This window comes from Triturus cristatus, chromosome 12 (genome assembly GCF_964204655.1).
Source record: "Triturus cristatus chromosome 12, aTriCri1.1, whole genome shotgun sequence".
Lineage (NCBI taxonomy): Eukaryota > Metazoa > Chordata > Amphibia > Caudata > Salamandridae > Triturus > Triturus cristatus.
Genome location: NC_140595.1, coordinates 127,179,128 through 127,198,989, shown reverse-complemented (window position 1 = coordinate 127,198,989; position 19,862 = coordinate 127,179,128). Strand labels below are relative to the sequence as shown.

The 19,862-nt window shown below is 43.1% G+C and overlaps 1 protein-coding gene across 1 annotated transcript in view; it reads left to right on the top strand.

The window, feature by feature from the left end:
- Positions 1–19,862, top strand: part of LOC146772865 (rho guanine nucleotide exchange factor 11-like) — a 260,444-nt gene that overhangs the window by 137,970 nt on the left and 102,612 nt on the right. Inside the window, 2 exon segments of the mRNA XM_085637039.1 lie at positions 12,908–12,995; positions 18,653–18,748. Coding sequence (XP_085493165.1) covers positions 12,908–12,995; positions 18,653–18,748 — 184 coding nt within the window.

Here is a 19,862-nt window from a genome sequence, read left to right as displayed (position 1 = left end):
TAGCCGCCACCTCATCTTTGGTAGCCTTAGCTAGCTCCCTAACTTCATCCAGTTTATTAAGTATCAGTTCCATCGGATCGGGATTACCTTTCGCTCCCTTGCTGGGTGAACTAGGATTTGATTGATCAGATTTGAGCCTCTTCATGCTTTTCACTGATTCCTTACTGTCCGCCATGGTTGCTAGTCACGCCGATTCCGTGAACGGGCTCAGCTACCACCCTGTGGACCAACCCTCACCTGTAAAGCGACTTACGATCGCCGGTCCCTCTGTGTCTTATAGTATCCAAACCCGGTGCACAGTAATCCCACAGGTCTAGCACACGAGTTAGCCTGATTGCATTACCTGGCCTTTCCGTGGTCGCTACCTGTGCTGTTGGTGGATCCCCGTGAGGGAGCACGCACTTTCAGATATAGACAGAGACGTGAGACACAATGTGAAGACAGCAAATGTGCGTAAGGCTGGGCTGCGCAGTCATAGGATAAATCCGTGCAGAATGGCACCGGGAGTGCCAAGTGAAATCATAGGGTGTCAGGTTAGTAGACCGTAGACTTCGCAACGTAGTACCGGAGACACGCACAGCTCCACCTCTCCAGACATAAGATCCAAATACTCCGATCAAGGCAGGCAGACCATGCCGCAGGTAGTATGGCGGATTCGGCCGAGACAGTTAGAATCCACAAGGGAGAGGAGCAGGCCACATCTCATTCTCGCTTTTGCGCCGACATTGCCCCCATCACGAATGACATGCAGCGCTAGCCGAACTGACCAGAGACAGGCGCGGCTCTAATTCTGTCATCCCCACCTTCCAACACATGATCAAGGTAGCCGCCATCTTCTTCAATTAAGTTGAGACCTCACTCGTCGTAGCTCATCCCCCAAGCGTCGCTGCATGACATGGAGGTTCCCACCTAGAAAACGGGCGCCGCCATCTTGTTCGCGCGATAGGCATCAATGGCTCCACACAGTGTTAAGCAGCTCTTCTACGCCAGCACATTCTCGCACCCCTCCAAATCTCAGCTTATCACCGCAACAGCCAGCAATCAGGATCAAGCTCCGCAGGCACTGTCTGGTGAGTTACAAACCGGCCGGCAGCACCTCGTCAGTCACGCGGTCTCATCGCCTGCTTCCCTTCTCACGGCCATCGGTCGGAGCACACGAGGTTCCAGGAGAGCCGTTTCTCCGCACCAAAACACCTCCAGATTTCTCCTCGGCCGCCCCCTCACATTCCGAACAACGAATCCACCACTTGTAGTGTCGCGGGAGCGGCGAGATCCGTTCCTCCGTCCTTATTCGCCGCTCGCACGGGCAGAGAGATTCACTGAGCCGCCATCTCTCTCGGCGTCCAAACCACGCCCCCGCCTCTGGGTTATTTTGACCAAAGCTGCTACCATGAATCTTGGACATCTGCAAAACTGTGACATGGGCATCAGTTCACACGTTCAAAAAGTACTACTGGATTACCAGGTAGGGTAAGAAGGGCACTTTTCCTGTTCATTCCTGCACAATTTCTTGGTCTTAACCATCCACAGATCCATTAGCTAGCGAGGTACTATTCTGGTATGTATTCACCAGATGAGGAATTTGTGGCAAGAAGTGTCCATCAGAAGAACAAGTTACTTATCTTTAGTAATTCTCTTTCTGGTGCATACTCTATCTATCCCCAGATTCCTCCTCGACCCTCCCTCCAAGTTTTGTGGGATGGACTAATTTGACTGATACTAAAAAATGTAAATTAGAGATCAGCCCACTGACACAATCTGATTACTAGGGCTCCGCGTCCCACAGCTCAGACAGATATCAGAAAGAAACGGATGTCCTGTGCAGAGGTTTTGATTATATATCACTTCTAGGGTGGGACGGACCTGATGTGAAGCTTCTCAATGCCACCTAGCGGCATGTTAGGGAATTACTAAGAAAACAATCTTCGGATCCAGTCTGCCACCCGGGCATTCACAAGGTGGGGCTCTGCGGTCAGATAGATTATCCTTGCGAAAGAGTGTTACTGAAGGTGGGTAACTTATTTCTCTGCTACATGCTTCAGGAACAGGATTTTAGATAGAAGATGAAAGTGAGAAGAGCCTATTGACAAAAAAGAGAGGCTTTTGAGTCTGCAAAATATCAACGTTGTAGATCAGTGACAAATAGCCCATCACAATAACATAACTGCAGCAAAAGAAAGAACTTAATGAGATTCAGTTCCTCATCTGGCTTCTTTTACAGTATACAAGGGATACTGGAGACTATTAAAAAATTCCATAGTGTGATACAGCAACTTGTGAATTACCAGAGTAGTAAAAAACCTAAATCTTAAGAGCCTGATGTCCTGTTCTGGATTGGTTTCTCTTCACAGCACTGGCAAGCATAACACTCCGCATAAAAGACAGCACCTGGCATCAGGCTATTCACTCATCTATATTAATTTCTCAGCTTTTATACATGGCCTACTGATGTGGAGCTACTCTCCACACGTCCTATTCTCTCTGCTTCCCTCAATGTAGTGAGAGGGAAAACTAGTCCTTCCTGTCTCCACCCAGGAAGTTCCTGGCATCTCACTTCTGTCTGGGTCAGCTAGACCGCTGACCTACTTATATAACAATTTCCTTTCCTGGTGGACATGACATCTCCCCCCACTTACAAAGAAATTCAGTCAATCTCTTCAGTGCATCTTTTGGACACTGTAGTTGGTTTCTTTGCTCCGCAAATGTTGAGAGTGGTTCTGCGGATGTTGAGGGTGATGTCTGTTGCGGGGAGTGTTCGTTAATGAGGTGAGCATTCTTTCTGCTCCCTGACTGGTTTGTTAGCTCTGCTGACCTACTTATAAAACAACGTCCTTTCTTAGAAGACATGACATCTCCCCCCAATTACAAAGAAATTCAGTCAATCTCTTCAGTGCATCATTTGGGCTCTGTAGTTGGTTTCTTTGCTCTGCGAATGTTGAGAGTGGTTCTGCAGATGTTGCGGGGAGTGTTCGTTGGTGAGGTGTGCATCCTTTGGGCTCCTTGATTGGTTTGTTAGCTCTGTGGATGTTGAGTGGGGTTTCTGTTGAGAAAGGTGTTTGTTGTTTCGATGCTTCACGAGAACAAGTGTCGGCTCTGGGACCCATTTACTTGTTCTGTTTGCCTCACCCACTCCCAGTTGCATTTGGGAATGTTGAAGTCTTTGACCATCCGGGCATATGCATGTTCTTTTCTCATCCCCCTTTCCTTGAGAATGACATGTCTCTGTCAACATATGTCTGCCTTTCTTACAAAGGGATGAGACAGCCTTTTCCCAACATTTTTGGGTAATGTCCCATACATTCGTTCTTATTCTGCAAGCTCTTTGAGTCAGCCGAGCTGTCCCCATCTGAGGTGAAGATATATTATTTATGTCTTGATGTGAATATAACTGACATGACATGTTGCGTTGTGGGGTTAGTGATTGTTCTGAGTCATCGGCATGTGATGTTTTGCTCTGAACTGGGAGAACGTTCTCTGATTCCAATGTGCATTTGGGTGATTGACTGCATTGGCGTTTTCTTGATCTTGACTCTGTTGACCTGAGTGATTGTGCAAACATGCTTTCTGAATCAGATGAATCTTCTGCTGATTTCTTTTGAGGAAGTCCTTTTGGGTGTGTTCTCACTGGTGAATCTCTTGAGCTGATGGACTGTGATGAACTGCTCCTTGAGTCGGAGCTGTCTTTGGGACGTTTCTTTGGGTACATCTCTCGAAGTGTCTTATGTGCTCTTGCAACGAGGGATAATTTGATAGCCGAGTGTTTATTTCTATTGTTTGGCCCCAGTGCATTTTGTCTCTGCTCCTCTCATGTGATGTTAATTGTCTCCTCTCAGTTTTCTCCTTCTTGTCATGGGTGTCTTGAGTGCGTTTGCATACCCATTTCCGGTGTCTGAGTGAATTGCCCAGTCTTATGTGGTTTGGTTCTTCTTCTTGCTTGTTGGACGCACTGTCGTCTGTGCCATGTGTGTGATATATTCCACTGCTTGATGCTTCTTCAGAAAAGTCTAAGAAGTTCGATAAACAGTGGGTGGCTCCGGTGTGTTTGTATACCGGTTTCCAGAGTTGGTGTGAATTGCCTTATCTTCTGTAGTTTGTTTTTTCTTCACGCTTGTTGGGCATGGTGTCGTCTGTTCCATTTGTGTGATCTGTCCCACTGCTTGATGCTTCTTCAGAATATTCTGGAAAGTTTGATGAATGGCTCCTTGAAGTTATTTCAGTTTGGCTGTCACAATCCCGGAATGTCCCGGTCTTTTGTTTGCCATCCTCCACTGCCTTTTGTATTGTTGAATCTGAGTATTTCATTTCACTTTGTCTATCGTGATATCTTGCTTCTGGTCTGTCTTTGCCCTCACTCTTTCTGGCTCTATTGGTTTCTTGGACTTTACTCACTGACATGAGAAATATCTAATTTTTCTTGTCTTCCTTTCTTGCATTGAGGTGCAATTCTCTTGCTTTGGTCCGCTCTCCAGCTTCGGCCCTCCTAATGATTTCCTTTAGCGAGAGCTGCTTTGGAAGGATCTTGCGCTTCGTGTCTGGTATTAAACAGCCCTCAATTACCCTGAGTCGAATTGCTTCCTCATTTGTGAATGTATTAAAATTGCAGTATTGTACCAGACTTTGTAACCTTGTAATGAAATTTGTTAATGATTCACCTGGTTCCTGCCGTGCTGCGTTGAAGATGAGTCGTTCTTGATCCACCTCTTTCTTTGTGTTGAAATGGGCACGTAGTGTCTCTTTGAGTTTTTCATATGTCTCTATGTCCTTTGTTGAAAACTTTCTGATTAGGCGTCGGCCTTCATGCCCCACCAGCTGAAGTAGTAGTAGCAGACGTTTTTCGTCTCTTCGCTCACCGGTTGTTGCAAGAAATTCATCCAGTGACTCCAGCCACCGTTTCCATTTGGGGCCCAAACCTTGGGTGCCCGTCTGTCTCACTGGGGGTGGCACTTCAACGCAGGGGTTAGATTTTTGTGTTTCTTTTCCCACCGACATGATGGTGGAATGTGCTAGTATGATAATGCCACAAGACTGCTCACTATACTTTATGTATTATTTGTTGGCCCTCTTCGGTAGAGGTCTTGCGTATAGTTGTTTTTCTTTGATTTTGGAAAAGCTCACTCAAAGGTGATCACTGTATTCTTTCTGGCAGCATCACATTTTCTTTGTAGAGCTGTTCCAGCTTTGATGCCCCCAGCTATGTGTATTCCTTTCAAAAGCCAACCTGGCTTGGTGTCTGCCCTTAGTATGGCTGTCTCAGTAGGCTTCAGTGAGTTAGGCTTGGATTGCCTGATTCCAATACGGCTGCCTCATTGATTTTAGTGGATTTGTCTCAGGGTGTCTGACTTCAACATGGCCACCCCATAGACTTCAGTGGACTGTCTCTCAACTTGTCTGACTTAAAAATGGCCGCCACTCGGCTAAAGCATGCATGGCTTGTAGTTCAGAGAATTCCTGCTTTTCTTTAAAGCTGCACGCTAGCTGCAAGTAATTTGTGCTTCCTCAGCACTAGTACTTTCTTATATTACTTGCCTCCGTTATCTGCAGGCGTGATATTCGATCCCACCTTCGTCGCCAGTTGTCCTGTTCTGGATTGGTTTCTCTTCACAGCACTGGCAAGCATAACACTCTGCATAAAAGACAGCACCTGGCATCAGGCTATTAACTCATCTATATTAATTTCTCAGCTTTTATACATGGCCTACTGATGTGGAGCTACTCTCCACACGTCCTATTCTCACTGCTTCCCTCAATGTAGTGAGAGGGAAAACTAGTACTTCCTGTCTCCACCCAGGAAGTTCCTGGCATCTCACTTCTGTCTGGATCAGCTAGACCGCTGACCTACTTATATAACAATGTCCTTTCCTGGAGGACATGACACCTGAGTAGTGTTCAGTGACACAAGCAGTCTTGAGTAAATCATGTTCCTATTTCAGCTTGGATTAAGCAGTATCATACAGTGCACGCGTTTTCCTTTTAAAATGCTGATAATTTTTTTAAAATGGTAACGGGAAATACAGTTTCTATTCTTTTTGTTGTTCATCGAATACCTAAGCATTAATAAGCAAATCAAAGTTTTGTACCTCAACTTAAATCCTTTCCTAAAAGAGGAAACCTGAAAGGGCTAGTCTGCATACTTGCATGAAGTCTCTGGGAATAAAACCTGCTTTCCTGAAAAACAAGGGTTTCCCCCACGGATTTCATTTGAATTCTTACAAGGCACTGCATGATATTTGGTAGGTTGATTGGAGATTTGGGAGGGCAGGCAGTTAAACCTGAATGACAATACCGAAGACAGGGTGTCTAAATGCTAATGACAGTTCTGTTGCCTCATTTGGAGGCTTTGAATCTGAAAGGGTATATTATTGGCAAGCAGTACCATGAAAAAGCACTGAAGATTAACCCGGTCACTTGCAAATAGATGCTGATGAGGCCGACTGGTGAATATATATTTGTACAGGAATGTCCCATCCTGGGTTTTGCAAATAAAGTCTATATATATACTTGAGGCAAAACAGAGACCTGTTTTAGAACAGAAATATATAAGCACCATTTGTAAAAATGGAAACCTACTCACAAAAATACATTTTTAAGTAATTAGTGAACCCATGTCCCTGGTTTTCTTCCAATAGCAATTGCAACAGTTCATCCGTGTTGTTCATGAATGGTCAGCACGACATTTTGTGTGTATACGGTCATATTTTTATCAGTGCTTAGTTCGAAAGACTTTCTTTGTGTTTGTAGGGATGTATAAGGTGCATTTAAAGACAAGTCAGCACTATTCTTTGTTATGTTATGTGTATTTGTGGATGCTCTGCCATCCATGAGGGTATACAGGCACTAAGCAGATATGTGCCTATCCCTGCTTATGGGAGGTTGGTTAATTGAAAAGCCTGGATGTCAGCTTCTTGCAGAATTGAAAAAGAGAGGAGGAGTCTCTGATGTGGAATGGGAGCTTGATCTACACGTTAGGAGCGATGTAAGAGAACGCCAATCTTCCTGATCTGGTTCTGTGTATGTATTGAATGTGTGCAGGTAGGGGTTGTGCAGAGTGGCGGGGTTTGGGTTGTCGGTGGAAAGAGATGCGACTGTTCCGGTAGGTTGGTGTCTTTGTTGTGTAGTGTCTTGCATGTGTGTGTGAGGAGTTTGAAACTAGGGCATTTTTGTATCAGAACCCAATGGAGCTCTCTGAGGTGTTGTGTGATATGAGCTCTGTGTGGGAGGTGGAAGATGAGTCTGGCTACAGAGGTTTGTAGTCTTCTGGTGAGTTGCTTGGTGATATCCCCATAGAGGGTGTTCTTGAAGTCCAACTTGCTGATTACTTGAGTGTGAGTGACGTTTTTCCTATTGTTGCTTGGGAGCCCTTTGAAGATCTTCCTCAGCATCTTCAAGGTGTGGAAGTAGGATATAGTGACAACATTCACTGCGGTCACATCGAGTTCGCTGTTGATGATGATGTCGAGGTTCCTGGCATGGATGATGAGTTTAAGTTCCGCTGCCCACCAGTTGCAGTCTCATGGTGAAGTGTTCTTGACGAAGATCACTACTTCTGTCTTGTTGGTATTGAGCTTTAGACTGTTGCCTTTCATCCAGTTATCAACTTCAGTCATGCAGGTGGTGAACTTGTTTCTTGTGTTGAGAAACTTGCGACGGAATGCATAAGTTGTGCGTTGTTAGATAGGAGAGGATGTTCAGGTCGTGTTCGCAAATGACATTGGACAGAGGGATCATGCATGTGTTGAAGAGGGTGAGGCTGAGCAAGGAACCTTGAGGCTCTCCACAAATAAGTTTGCAGGCTTCTGAAGAGTAAGGGGCCAGGCTGACACCTTGTCTTCTATCCGTCAACAAGGAGCAGATCCAGCACAGAAACAAAACCAGGGACCACTCAATCACCTTCTCTAAGCCAGTCCGCCCTCGTGAATAAGTGCTTTTGATGAGAACCGCATACAAATTATTGATGAAATGCCTGAACTATTTTTAACTTTTGGGGATTACTGTAGGTAGTGCCCAGTATGCCTTTTTTCCCTAACTTTGCCATTACTCACAGGGTTGATCCATAGGTTGTTAGCCTCAATGCTAAGATGATCTGCTTCCACATGTGGACTGCTGAGGCTAAAACGTCATCAAAAGAATTGGTGAATGCTGATAAGGATCTTTGAGTCATGATAGACTAATTACTCTTGCATCTACCCATTAAAGAGTTCTGCATAATCTGTTTTATGTCTTTAAAAACGAAATTTAAACACTTAGAGCTCCCATAGTTTCCCAAATGTTTGCACAAATGCCACTCTCCAACCCATTTTGTTGACTTTAAACCCACATTGGCACCAAAGAATCCGAATCAGATAATCTTTTACGAAAGATGCTTGTCTGCTGAAATCTACAAAGTACAATCTGCAACCATAGGCCTCACTGCACTACTAATAACTACCAATATTGTCAAATCTTCACTTGCTTTGAGGAGTCTCTTAAAACATGACACATACCATCATAAGAAAGACACTCAACCTGAGGTTGTCTCCAGTCTATCCCACAGAGGTAATTCTCGCCAGACAACTGGCAGCACTCCTTGTAATTAAATGAGAATTTATAAAGTGTAGTCCTGCCCCGGGGTGTCTAGGTGGTGACCCACTGAAGGAAGAACCAAAAAAGCAGTAAAAAGGACTTGAGGTAATGAAAGACCTGTTGATTAAAAAGCCATGTTTTCAGGCCTTTCCTGAAAGAATGCATTCCTGTCATTTTCTTAAGATCAGGGGGAAGAGTGTTCCAGAGTTTGGAAGCACAGGTAGCAAAGCTTCTCCCGCCCCATTTGGATCTTCTAACTTTAGGGACAGTTACGCTATATGCAGAAGAGGGATGTAGAGACCTGTGAACAATATTTTCTTGAATGACTTGCATTCTGACGTCTGCCCTCACCACTGTACTGAATCTGCCCACTTTATATTCAGAGAGGGACTGTTCAATACCAGAAATAGTTGTCATGCATGTGCTCTAATGCTGCTGTACCTGGTGCAAACTATTGATAATCAGTGGTCACATATTGACTGAGTATAATTGATGTGAAAGTGACTTGCCTTATGTAGATGTTGTTTTGAAAAATACTGGATTCATGAAGTCAAACTGCACCACCTTCTCTGATTCCACCAGCTTATCTATTGGAGTCCCACAAGAACCTGCACCTTCTCCGAGCCTCATCAATGTTGTCGTTGTTGTTTTTTTTTTTTTATCAGACCAGAATATCAATGATATCCCAAGTGAAGATACAAAGGCAGTTACAATGACCTAATATAATGAATTCTGCAAATCTACTGATGTAAATGAGCCTGCAAACTCTGGTGGCAAAAATCTTTATAACAGCAAATTGGGGCTGTGGCACACCCAGACCCAATGAGATCCAGCGGTGTGAGCCTTGTCATTGATGATGTCCCATATGCTTTAAGCTCATAGTGTCTGAAACCACATGTACGCAGAGGTGATGCAGGCCCAAATCAACCTGAAAGAAAAATCTTCTGCAAGCAGCATGCTGATCGTAGCAAATCCAGACCAAAAACATCTTTATATCACTGCCTTCTTGGCCGGACCCCAAGGCAACCCTACCTATACCACTGCTAAGTATCTTAATTAGTAAGTGTTGTCCAATATCTCTCACCAAGTAAATATTGTCATCAAAGATGTGGTTCATCACCTCTTAACATCTGCACAGAATACTAGCTCTTCTACTTTCACCCAAAAGAATTGCCTTATCTAGTTATGGTCTTATCCTGCCTGGATACTGCAACGACCTATACAAATAACAAAATCCAAACTTTTGCTGCATGGCTCATACTCTGGGTAAAACAGAATACCATATTACACCCACCCTTATAGCACTTCTGTGACTCGAAATCAAGGAGAGATAACAATTCAAAACCCAGTGCTTAGTCTACAGATCTCTTCATGGTTACGCTCTATCGTATCTCAAAAGTATTCTTCGTCTGTACTATTCTTCTAGGTCCTTGAGATTGGCCTGTTGTTTTGTCCTTACAAAGTCTCATGTTTTGGTGATATTATCTTCCTGTTCAATGCTCACATTTCTGAATGACACTTCTCACCACAGATTCCTCACCTTTAAAATATCCCCAACTTTCGGACTGGATTCAGAAAATGTTATAGATACTGCTGCTGACCCACGCACACAAGGCTCTACACATCCAAGGACCCTCCTAAATTAGCCACCTCCTCATCTTCCACCAACCATTGAGACAACACCATTCCACCTCTCTTTTACTTGCCAATACTCCCTGCATTTACCAAAGCAGAAGTGGAGGATGCTCCTTCTACCACATCAAAGCAAAGACCTGGAACAGCCTCCCCAAACACATCTGGACCATCACATCACTTCCGAAATTCCAAATGGCCCTGAAGACCTGGCTATTCGGATAAGCCTCAGGCTGTAAGCGTCCAGATAACCTATTGGGTGATTAGCTGTGCTTTTTAACTCCTGATTGATTGGGCACCCGCCTGCTAGCTGGTGGCATTGTGTGACTTTGCATAGGCATCGTACCACCCAGGCCATGATGGAATGGATCACATATCAAAGAAAAATGTGGAGTCACAAGAAAAAATTATGCGTCACTCAGCTTCCAATGTTTTAGGTACCAATATCATTGGAGAGAGCTCTTGTGACTGAACCTCTCTAGTCCCTCTTTTACATTAGAATGGGGTGGAGGATACCTGGTTGGTTTTATAAATCAACCCTCACCCACCAGTACTACTGGTGGCATGCTTCGTACTTCGGTCCTCACACAATATCAGTAATGTGTTTGGATGGGCTCAACGCTATTGACTTGTGATCTCTTATTTGAAGGTACAATGTGATCTCAGGTTAAAATTGTCTGCAAGTTTTTCCTATTCTTCTGGTGCTTTGCTATTTTTCAAGCTACCTGTGGTATGGTTAAAAATGTAAAAAGAGTATAAAATGTACTCCACCATCTAAGATCAACATGTTTCAGCCAATAACAGTCGTCTAACACGGTTGTATTACTTTCTTTAAGACTGAGGTAGAAGATCGCTTTTCTTTTCCTGACACGGTTTGTGTAGGCTAATCATCTGTGACAATTTTACATGCTATACTTAATGCATCCAAATCAAAGGAGAGCGAGCCCTGTAGATTCCATGTGGTCTGAAATTATTCAGAACTATCCCAAACCCTCAACCTATCTTAGCCACTGGTGGTGTGAAGTTATCACCACTATGGTGTGTTGTTGGGTGGTGTCGTCATTGGGTTTCACACCTAGGCACTCAGTTCCCTAGGTGAGTACTTCCATCCTAGGGAAAATATTTGTGGGATCCGTGTGGTGTTGTTACTAAAATTATCTCCTGTGTTTTAGAACAATTTTTTAACTAAGGTGAAGTATACAGCGGTAAGATTAAAAGGAGGTGTTATGACGTTCAAAGGACGTGTAAATTGTCCTTCACATCACAAATTGTTTGTCAACAAGTTTTAGCCTGTGTTGCCGTAAGGGTCTGGGCTTTTGTCAGGACCAAAATCAATATTCAATGGGTCCCTAACTGTTGTTTTTTGTGTGTTTGTAGACCCACAAGTCTATTATCATGTGTCTTCATTCCAATTCACTTTGTTGGAAAGCTAAATAGCCTATGCCTTACTAAAGTTTCCTGCTTTGACTTCATGGGAACAGTTGAGGCGGGATACCATGGCAACTTGCCAACAGTCGATCCCTGGTGACCTGACCTGGGTCTTCCTCATCCTTCCTGGAGTGGCAGAACAGGAAACATAGGTAGAACTTTTTAAGTTAGAGATCAGCGTACTGTCACCAATAATTGTTCTATCTGAGGGTGCGGAAAAGAGTGAAGCAACTGGCGCCAACATGCAAGAGTGGCACCTATATGCAGCCCGGACACTCCTGGGGTAGCACAAAGACTGCAGAGCCATACAATGCTACCTGCTAAGAGGCCATAACAATGTAATTAGGTCTCAATTAGTATGATTCTGAAAGTGTGCATTATATGCCTGGAAGAATTTACACAGTACATATTGCACATCAGCTTTCAGGAAGAAAAACTGCTGAAGCCACAATGTCGACATACTCTGTGGCATAGCTGTTAGAAATATTTGAATTAAGAGAATTGTTTATGCAGTATTTTAGTGCACTCTGGCCTGCTCCTTTCGATGTATATGGTTGTTTGCATTGTGTGATCGGGAGCGGTTGAGGATGCATGACTGGTGTATAAGCATGATGTCCATCAAGTGAGCCCTGACATATACGTTGCCTGCTGTGCTTGCATCTACGGCTTTGCATTTGTAGGATATTCTCTTTTTTCAGACGGGTGGATCGGATTTCCGTATTTATGTCTCAGTGTTCTTCATTTTCCATGTACTTGATACAATAAAATGATGTAAAGAAAAGGCTGGTTACAGGAGTCATTGCATTAAATGAACGAGTTGGTAAATGACCCTCAGTTGGATAAAATCTGATGACTCTCGCTGGGAAGAAAAAGAAATTTTTTATTTCACTGGCTCGGGTCCCGCCGCCTTTTGGCTGTTGTTTCAGAACCTTTCGGTATTTGCTCTATAAAATGTGATACTTCAGCCTGGAGGGCATCAGTGCTTTTATGAACAGTGAAACATTGTAAAAATATAAGTTTGACTGTAATTAGGAATTTGCTAACTTTTCCATCTGCTGAGAAAAGGATTTAGCAAGTATGCAATATTATTTCTTCATTTTGTTTTTCAAATTAGTGGTACCTTTAAAAGTTACTTTCCATAGATTTCATAACTGGTACTTATGTAAACTATTGTCTTTATTTGTGGCAAGTTGGTATATAAATAATTAGGAATTCCGTCATTGTTGTGTCTATTAACTTTCGGTTTCTGCCATGGTGGTTTCCTGTATAGTCTTCATTTATTTTTCAGATGAGAACGCCTTTTTCATCATTTCCACATGCGAGTATGTACCTCAGATCTATGAGCTTGTGGCACGCACTTCACTGGACAGAAACAGGTAAGAATTTCAGCTGACACCTTAATACGCGAACAGTGAAGCAACAGGACTCTTCCTAAGGGCCATATTTTGTATATTTTGTAGAGGCTCCAAATAAAGTACCCTGATGAATATAGTCAGTGTATCCTCATACAGGCTGGAACAGCTTGCATATTCACAGTCTAACTGTTTTCTACAGGGATAGCCTGAAGAAGAAGTCTAAAAAAAGTTCTGATCTCTGAGACTTTTGCGCTTCTCCAGACAACTTGTGTAGAGTCCTCAATGCCACTCTTCTAAGGATAATGTGAAATGACTGGTCCAGTTCTAATGTTACCAGCAGTCATTTCCGCAGTATTTAGATCTTGTCTGAACAGTTTGAGGAATAACCATCAGAGGTTCTGCTGTGGTTCCCTTATATCACTTAATACATTTGTAATGCTTTCGAGAGAAAAGAAATAGTTCTTAGCATGTATCCTTCACAAAGCTTTGCCAACATTTTTAACGTAACCCAGTTGGTCTGTTCTAGGAGCGCTGGTCATCAATCACTTTAAAAAGAAAATTCTACTTGTCTTATTTTTGTGGCCTTTTTGTGACTGTTCTTTTCCTTTAATTTTATTTGTATATCCTTCTTGCATCCTATGGTGACATATTTTACTTTTGAAGCTGGTTTTTGCCATATGTATTAACATTAGTACCTGGGTTTTCTGGAGACCAAAATTCTTTGAAGGCCTTAAAGTGCCTAAAATACCTCAGCACACAACACTGATTATACAGTTAGTGATTCACGCTAACTGTAATGGCGAATTGTACATTGATGCATAGTAATTTGATATATCATAACAATGATGATGGTTACAGCAGATTAGCATCAGCCATAGCCTGCACTTTGGTCTCACAGACTAACCATTTATTCGAAACATTAATTAGGATAGAAGAGGGGAGCCAAGCAGACACAGAACCCCTAGCGTGTTTCAGAACCCACAGCGGAAGAGCAGGTTGGAGTTTTATGATGAGGATGAGTAATATGACCAACTCATCTTAGTGGCATCCCAAGGGGATGAGGATGTATGGAAAGACTTAGACACCAACTCTCCTGAGCACAGGTCTGTCTCCATCCATTCTCTGCCAGCCCAACTGGATGACTTTTTTCTGTACGATGTTGTCATTAAAAGGAGAGTAGACACTTAAAAGTACAGCTAGAAAAAGACAGGCCCTAGAGTGTTTCCTCCCAGAAATACTGCTATCACTGAAGAAAGAGTTTTTGCCCCTGCTACCTTGAATCATGAACCAGAGGAAAGAAGCATTTAACAAGTCAGCTTTCTCTGAAGTAGTAAGAACAAGGCTAGAGAAGAAATATAAACCCTCTAGAAAGACTTACTAGACAACAAGCAATGAGCTTGCAGACTCCACTGCGAGGAAAAGGGCTAATGCTCCAGCATCCAAAGGACCAGTCCCAGAGAAGGAAAATAAGCTGTTTGAGATGGAAGGAAGAAAGATGAGGCATTCAGCAGCCACACAGTGACGCACCACACATTCTAGTGTTATTAACGGTAGAAGGAAAAGAAAGAACTGATGCAACATGTCCCAGAACAATACAAATGCAATACAAGCAGGAAAGACCATCTTAAATTCCAGCCTCAAGTCAGCCCTTGAAGCTGCTAAAGCAACCAGCAGACCGATGTGCATGGACACTACACTAAGAATACGTGCCTTACTAATAGTATCCAGCTTTAAACAAGAAGTCCACATTTCTTTGATAATTATGTCTTTTACAGGGGAAAGCCGCACGGAGCTGCAGTTGATGACTCTCTCCAGCAGATACAAAAATACAATCATATGGAAAAGGCAGTGGGCCCCTACAATTCAGGTGGTCTTACAGTAGGAGTACTCCTCCTTCCAGGAGAGCAATTGAAAGAGAGAATTTGCAGACCATTCTACAACCAACACAGTGCTCCCAAGGGGTGAGTGTGTAGAGACCTAGTACTGCATGGCCATACCCATTGGCGTGGAGTCACTTCTTTTGAGTCACGGCCTTTGGTGATGGCAGACCATAAACGGATCAGCCACAGACAGCAAGTGACTCGCAAAGAGAAGCCCTCAGCATCAAACACATTTAGGGAGTAGACTGGGAGGTTTGCTCCTGGAATTGAGGAACATCACGCATCACAAATGGGTGCGAACGTCTTAAAACACAGTTACTGCCTAGAGTTAGGAATGATAACATCAGATGTCAAGCCAAACAGGAGAGCTTGCAAAGGAGAGGAAATGACACTGTTAAAAACAGGAAATACACAACCTCATACAGAAGGACCAGTAGGGCAGGTGCCAAAAGAGTAACAAACCTAATGACTGTACTCTCTCTGCTTCCTCATCCCCAAACAAAATGTAATATTGAGACCCATCATAGACCTAAGATTACAGAAGACATTCACCAGACACAAAATTTCAAGACAACTTCACTGTAGAAAACCATCCCATTGCTAAAAGAAGAGGATTACATAGCAACTGTAGACCTCAATGGACACATATTTGCACACCCTGATGAACTTCAAGCACAATAAATCCCTTAAGTTTGTGGTACACAATTCACATTACTAATTCTAAGTTTTACCCTTGGAATAAAGTAAGCACCAAGTGTGTTTACAAAATGTCTTACAGAAGTAGCAGCTCACTTGAGAAAGCAGGAGATACAAGCGTACCCCAACCGATTGGATTGGATGGTGAAAGGCAAACTCGCAAGACTTCCAGAATGGTATACAAAATAATAATGGAAGTAGTAGACATACTGAGTTTCTAAGTGAACAATGAGAAGTCTTCACAACTCCCTATGAAGAAAATGGATATCTGGGGCAGATTCAGTTGCGATAAAGGCATGCCTGGTTCAAAAGAGAGTGCAGGCATTGACATAGCAGGTTTGCCGCTGCAGGAAGAGACCATCTGAGAGTGAAAACCTGAAATTGCTGAGAATGATGGCTTCAAGCATTACATGAATCCCACCTGCCAGACCCCATGGGACACTCCTCCAAGAAAGGCTGCTGAGCCAATCGTTACAATCTGTGGGGGACTGGGAGGATCTTGTGCAAAAGTAAATATAGTAATGGGTAGCAGAAAACATCACAAGAGGCAGGCCACTCAAAATACCCACTTCTCTAGGTCACCATCACAACAGTCTCAACCTACACTGGGTGGGTGCATGCAGGAGAATCAACAGATCAGGGGCTAAAGGAACCCACAGAAAGCTGAAAAACTCATAAAAATATTACAACTCACAACAGACTTCTTTGACTTGAAGGCCTTTCACAAACATATCAGAGAGATAGTAAAGATCCAGACAGACAACCCAACACCAATATTCTTCATGAACAAACAAGGGAGGGTGGGTGGTTGGGGGCGGGGGGTGTCAGGAGGGCCTGCCATGATGGTGCTATGCAAACTAGCACAGGAGATCTGAATATGGGCACTCCAAAAAAAGATATCACTGACAGCGATACACATGCTGGGGTAGAAAATCATAGACGCGGAGCAGATTAGGCAGACAGAAGGAATCTCGCAGGAGTGGGAGCTAGATCAGGGAGAGGTACAAAGAATCTTACAAAAATAGGGGGGCGCTACACATAGACCAGTTACCTACAAACAAAAATAGAAAATGCCAAGACTTTGCATTGTGTCCAAGTACCCTCATGAAATCTAGCTTATGCTTCGATTAAGGTATGCCTAAGAGCGATAGAAGCATATGCACTGGCGAATTGCACGCTTACATGTAACGTCATAAAGGGATGGTACTTACCACCGTCAAAGATGGGACAAAAAATAAGGACAATTATGTAGCCAGTAATTCTGTGGCGGAATAATGCACAGCATTTGTATCTACAAAAGTATTCTAGTTTCAAAACTATTGTTACAGCTAAGTACATATTTATTTTCATAATCTCATGTTATCCACCCTTGATCAGTAAAGCTGTCCAATTGCTCTCCAAATAGAGGTACCTGAAATGTATTGTTTTTTGTTGCTACTTCTTTTCTGGATGAGGTGATTTCTTCTCTAATTTGTTTTGCTTTTGTCACTCCTCTTGAATTTCGTTGGATTTTGCAACTTAGGGAGTAATGTGAAAGGGCCATTTTATGTTGCACTCTCTTACTTAACTGTTAATACAAATATGAATTTAATGGAACAAATAAAAAGTACCATTTGCATATAGGATAGAATTAGTGGTTCTATTAATCTGGATTTAAGAGTTTTTAATTCATGTTTCAGACTTTTCAAGCATTTTTGGACAGACTTTGTGTATTGTTGGCCGCCTTCTGGTATGCACACAATAAATGTTTACTGATAATTATTTGTTTTATTGCCGCTATTTTTCACAGCGTCAGCCTTTAGCGGAGGAGCAGTCATGCATGTTTATAACACATGAAGGATTCAGAAGCAAACTTTGGTTGGTTACATAAATTGTCTTGGAAATTTCGATAGTAGGACAGACAGATACAAACATTTGTACAAACTCTGACCTGGTGGAAGTGGGTTCTGTAAAACAAAGTGATGTTTTTGGGAGGAAAATATGGTTCTTATTCCATCCAAATAAGGAGTGAGGGCTCAATCTCTGATAAAGATAAATGTTGTGAATGAGTGTTCCTGCATTGAAGGAGAAGGCCTCACTTTTTGTCGTTCTTTGCCGCGGGGATCTTGCACCCCATCATATTGTTCCTGATGGTGTGGCCAGAGAAGGTAGTTTCCGTCCTTTAGTTCAATTTACTGGTGGGAATAACTTTACAAATGGCGGGCGCACAGTGACCTCAACTTGATGTGAGTTTGAAGGATTGACACTGGAGGATGCTGAATATATACAGGTGGCTGTTTTTACTGGTATCGCTGAGTGGTGTTTCCATGGAAGACGACCTTCTCAATGGTCTTTTGATGTATGCTGTCTTAAAATGTTATACCTATATCTTTATGCATCTTTATATCATGATACGCCTTGCTATTATCTTTTGTGTATGTAAAGCGCTTTGATACCCACGGGTCTGGGAGTGCTATATAAAACGTATAAATTAATAAAATGGTAAAAGTCGAATCCAGGACAAACGTGGAGACTGGAAATGTATGTATGAAATATATTAATGATATGCCATGCATGTAGCATAATAATGGAGAAGCACCCTAAGCATGACACGGCCTTGTCTGACTATCTAGTGGACCCACATCACTGAACCTGTAGTCAGTAGGCTCCTGCATGAGAATTTTAGTGTGTACCCACGCAAGTTGAGGATATTTTAGAGTATTAGACAGCACTTTACTGAAGATCAAAATAAAATAAAAAAATTCAAATTCCCACATTGAGTTAAAAAAGAAAGAACGTGTTGATCACGTGTGTCTAATCCTTTAATTAGTCACTCACTAAACCAGGCGTCACTTCTAACGAGACAGCAGCTCTGAATGGCCTTCATGTTGAACATGTACCTGTTAAAAACTTTATCTTGGTGCAAGCTGAGTTTATTTCCTCTTCAAACCTTACTTTGCTGCATAACAGAACTGCCAGTCTTGTTGATCCTTTTTAACAAAATAATAACTTTCTGCAAGAGAACCCTACTCATTTTCTGGTTGTCAATCAGACATTGATGTTTTAATTTGATAATTTCATTGACTGATGCTCATTTTATTCAACTTATTTCTTCGTTTAAAGGTGGAAAGCTCAAATTGAAAACGTAGTGGAAGTTGCAACGAGGAACTTCAGTAGCTGTGGGCAGGAGCCGGTCAATCACACGCCTCCTCCTGTCAGGTGAAGTGAACAGTCTTATTTCCTGGATTTGCCAATCACTTGGCAGAAATTGAATTCTGTGCAGTGTTGGCTATTGCCAGTATGTTGAAATGACTAACAAAATGTCCAACACAAGCACACTTATAGCCATGAGTGGCAAATGGTTATTTGGAGTTTTGATTCTATTATGCATTCACGTTGTAGTTAGAATTTTAAGGAGCCCTGATTCATTCTGCAGCACAATATTAACTTATTTATACGATAAGGGAATGACAAGACTTCACAAATGGGCAAATTCGTAGACCGGAGAACACAGAATAATGTTCAGTTAGCCGGTTAAATAAGTTCTAGATTGAACAATGCTTTATGGATCATGTGCACTTACTCACATTGTTTAGTTACTTCAACCAGTGCCCTAGAAAAATAAGCAAAAATGTAATTGCACAATGATGCTATTTTAGAGGTATCGGTGTTTCTCTTACACTGGGTAGTGCTTTCTGCCTGCACTTCTTAGCTGGAAAAAAAAATCCCTACATGATCACATTGCTGGTCTTTCTATCATTTAGGGCCTTATTATGGGTTTGGCGGCCCCCTGCAGTGCCACCCACAGGAGGACTGCCAAAGCTGTGGTGTGCTTGCCCGCCGGATTACGATTATATTCAATGGTGGGCAGCCAGTGCTGGGGTGGTCTCCCGGCGGTGAGCTGTTATGATGATCATGCGAGAGCCTAACATGCTGCCCGCTGCCTTGACAGCGCCTGCAGTATGTTCCTGCATGGTGTGGCATGCATGCCACACTCTGCAGGGACAGGGATGCAATTCCAGGTGGGCAACATGTGCCCACCTGCATTCACGCCCAGAGGCAGCAAGAGGGCTCTGTTAGGGCCCCCTTTGTTGCCTCTCTGCCCCCCTTTCCATGACAGGCTCCCCACCTTGAAAAAGGTACTTGACAATCAACTCAGAATATGCTTGGTGGTGCTGCAGCGGCACTCCCAGGATATTCCTGCTCCTGACAGCTGCACAACAGCGCGGGATCCTGGATTCCCCGGCGGACACATTGCTCCTGTAGCGCTCCGACCACACACTGCGGGCCCGCAGTGTGCAGGGGGTGGGACCACCACAGTGAGTACGGCGGT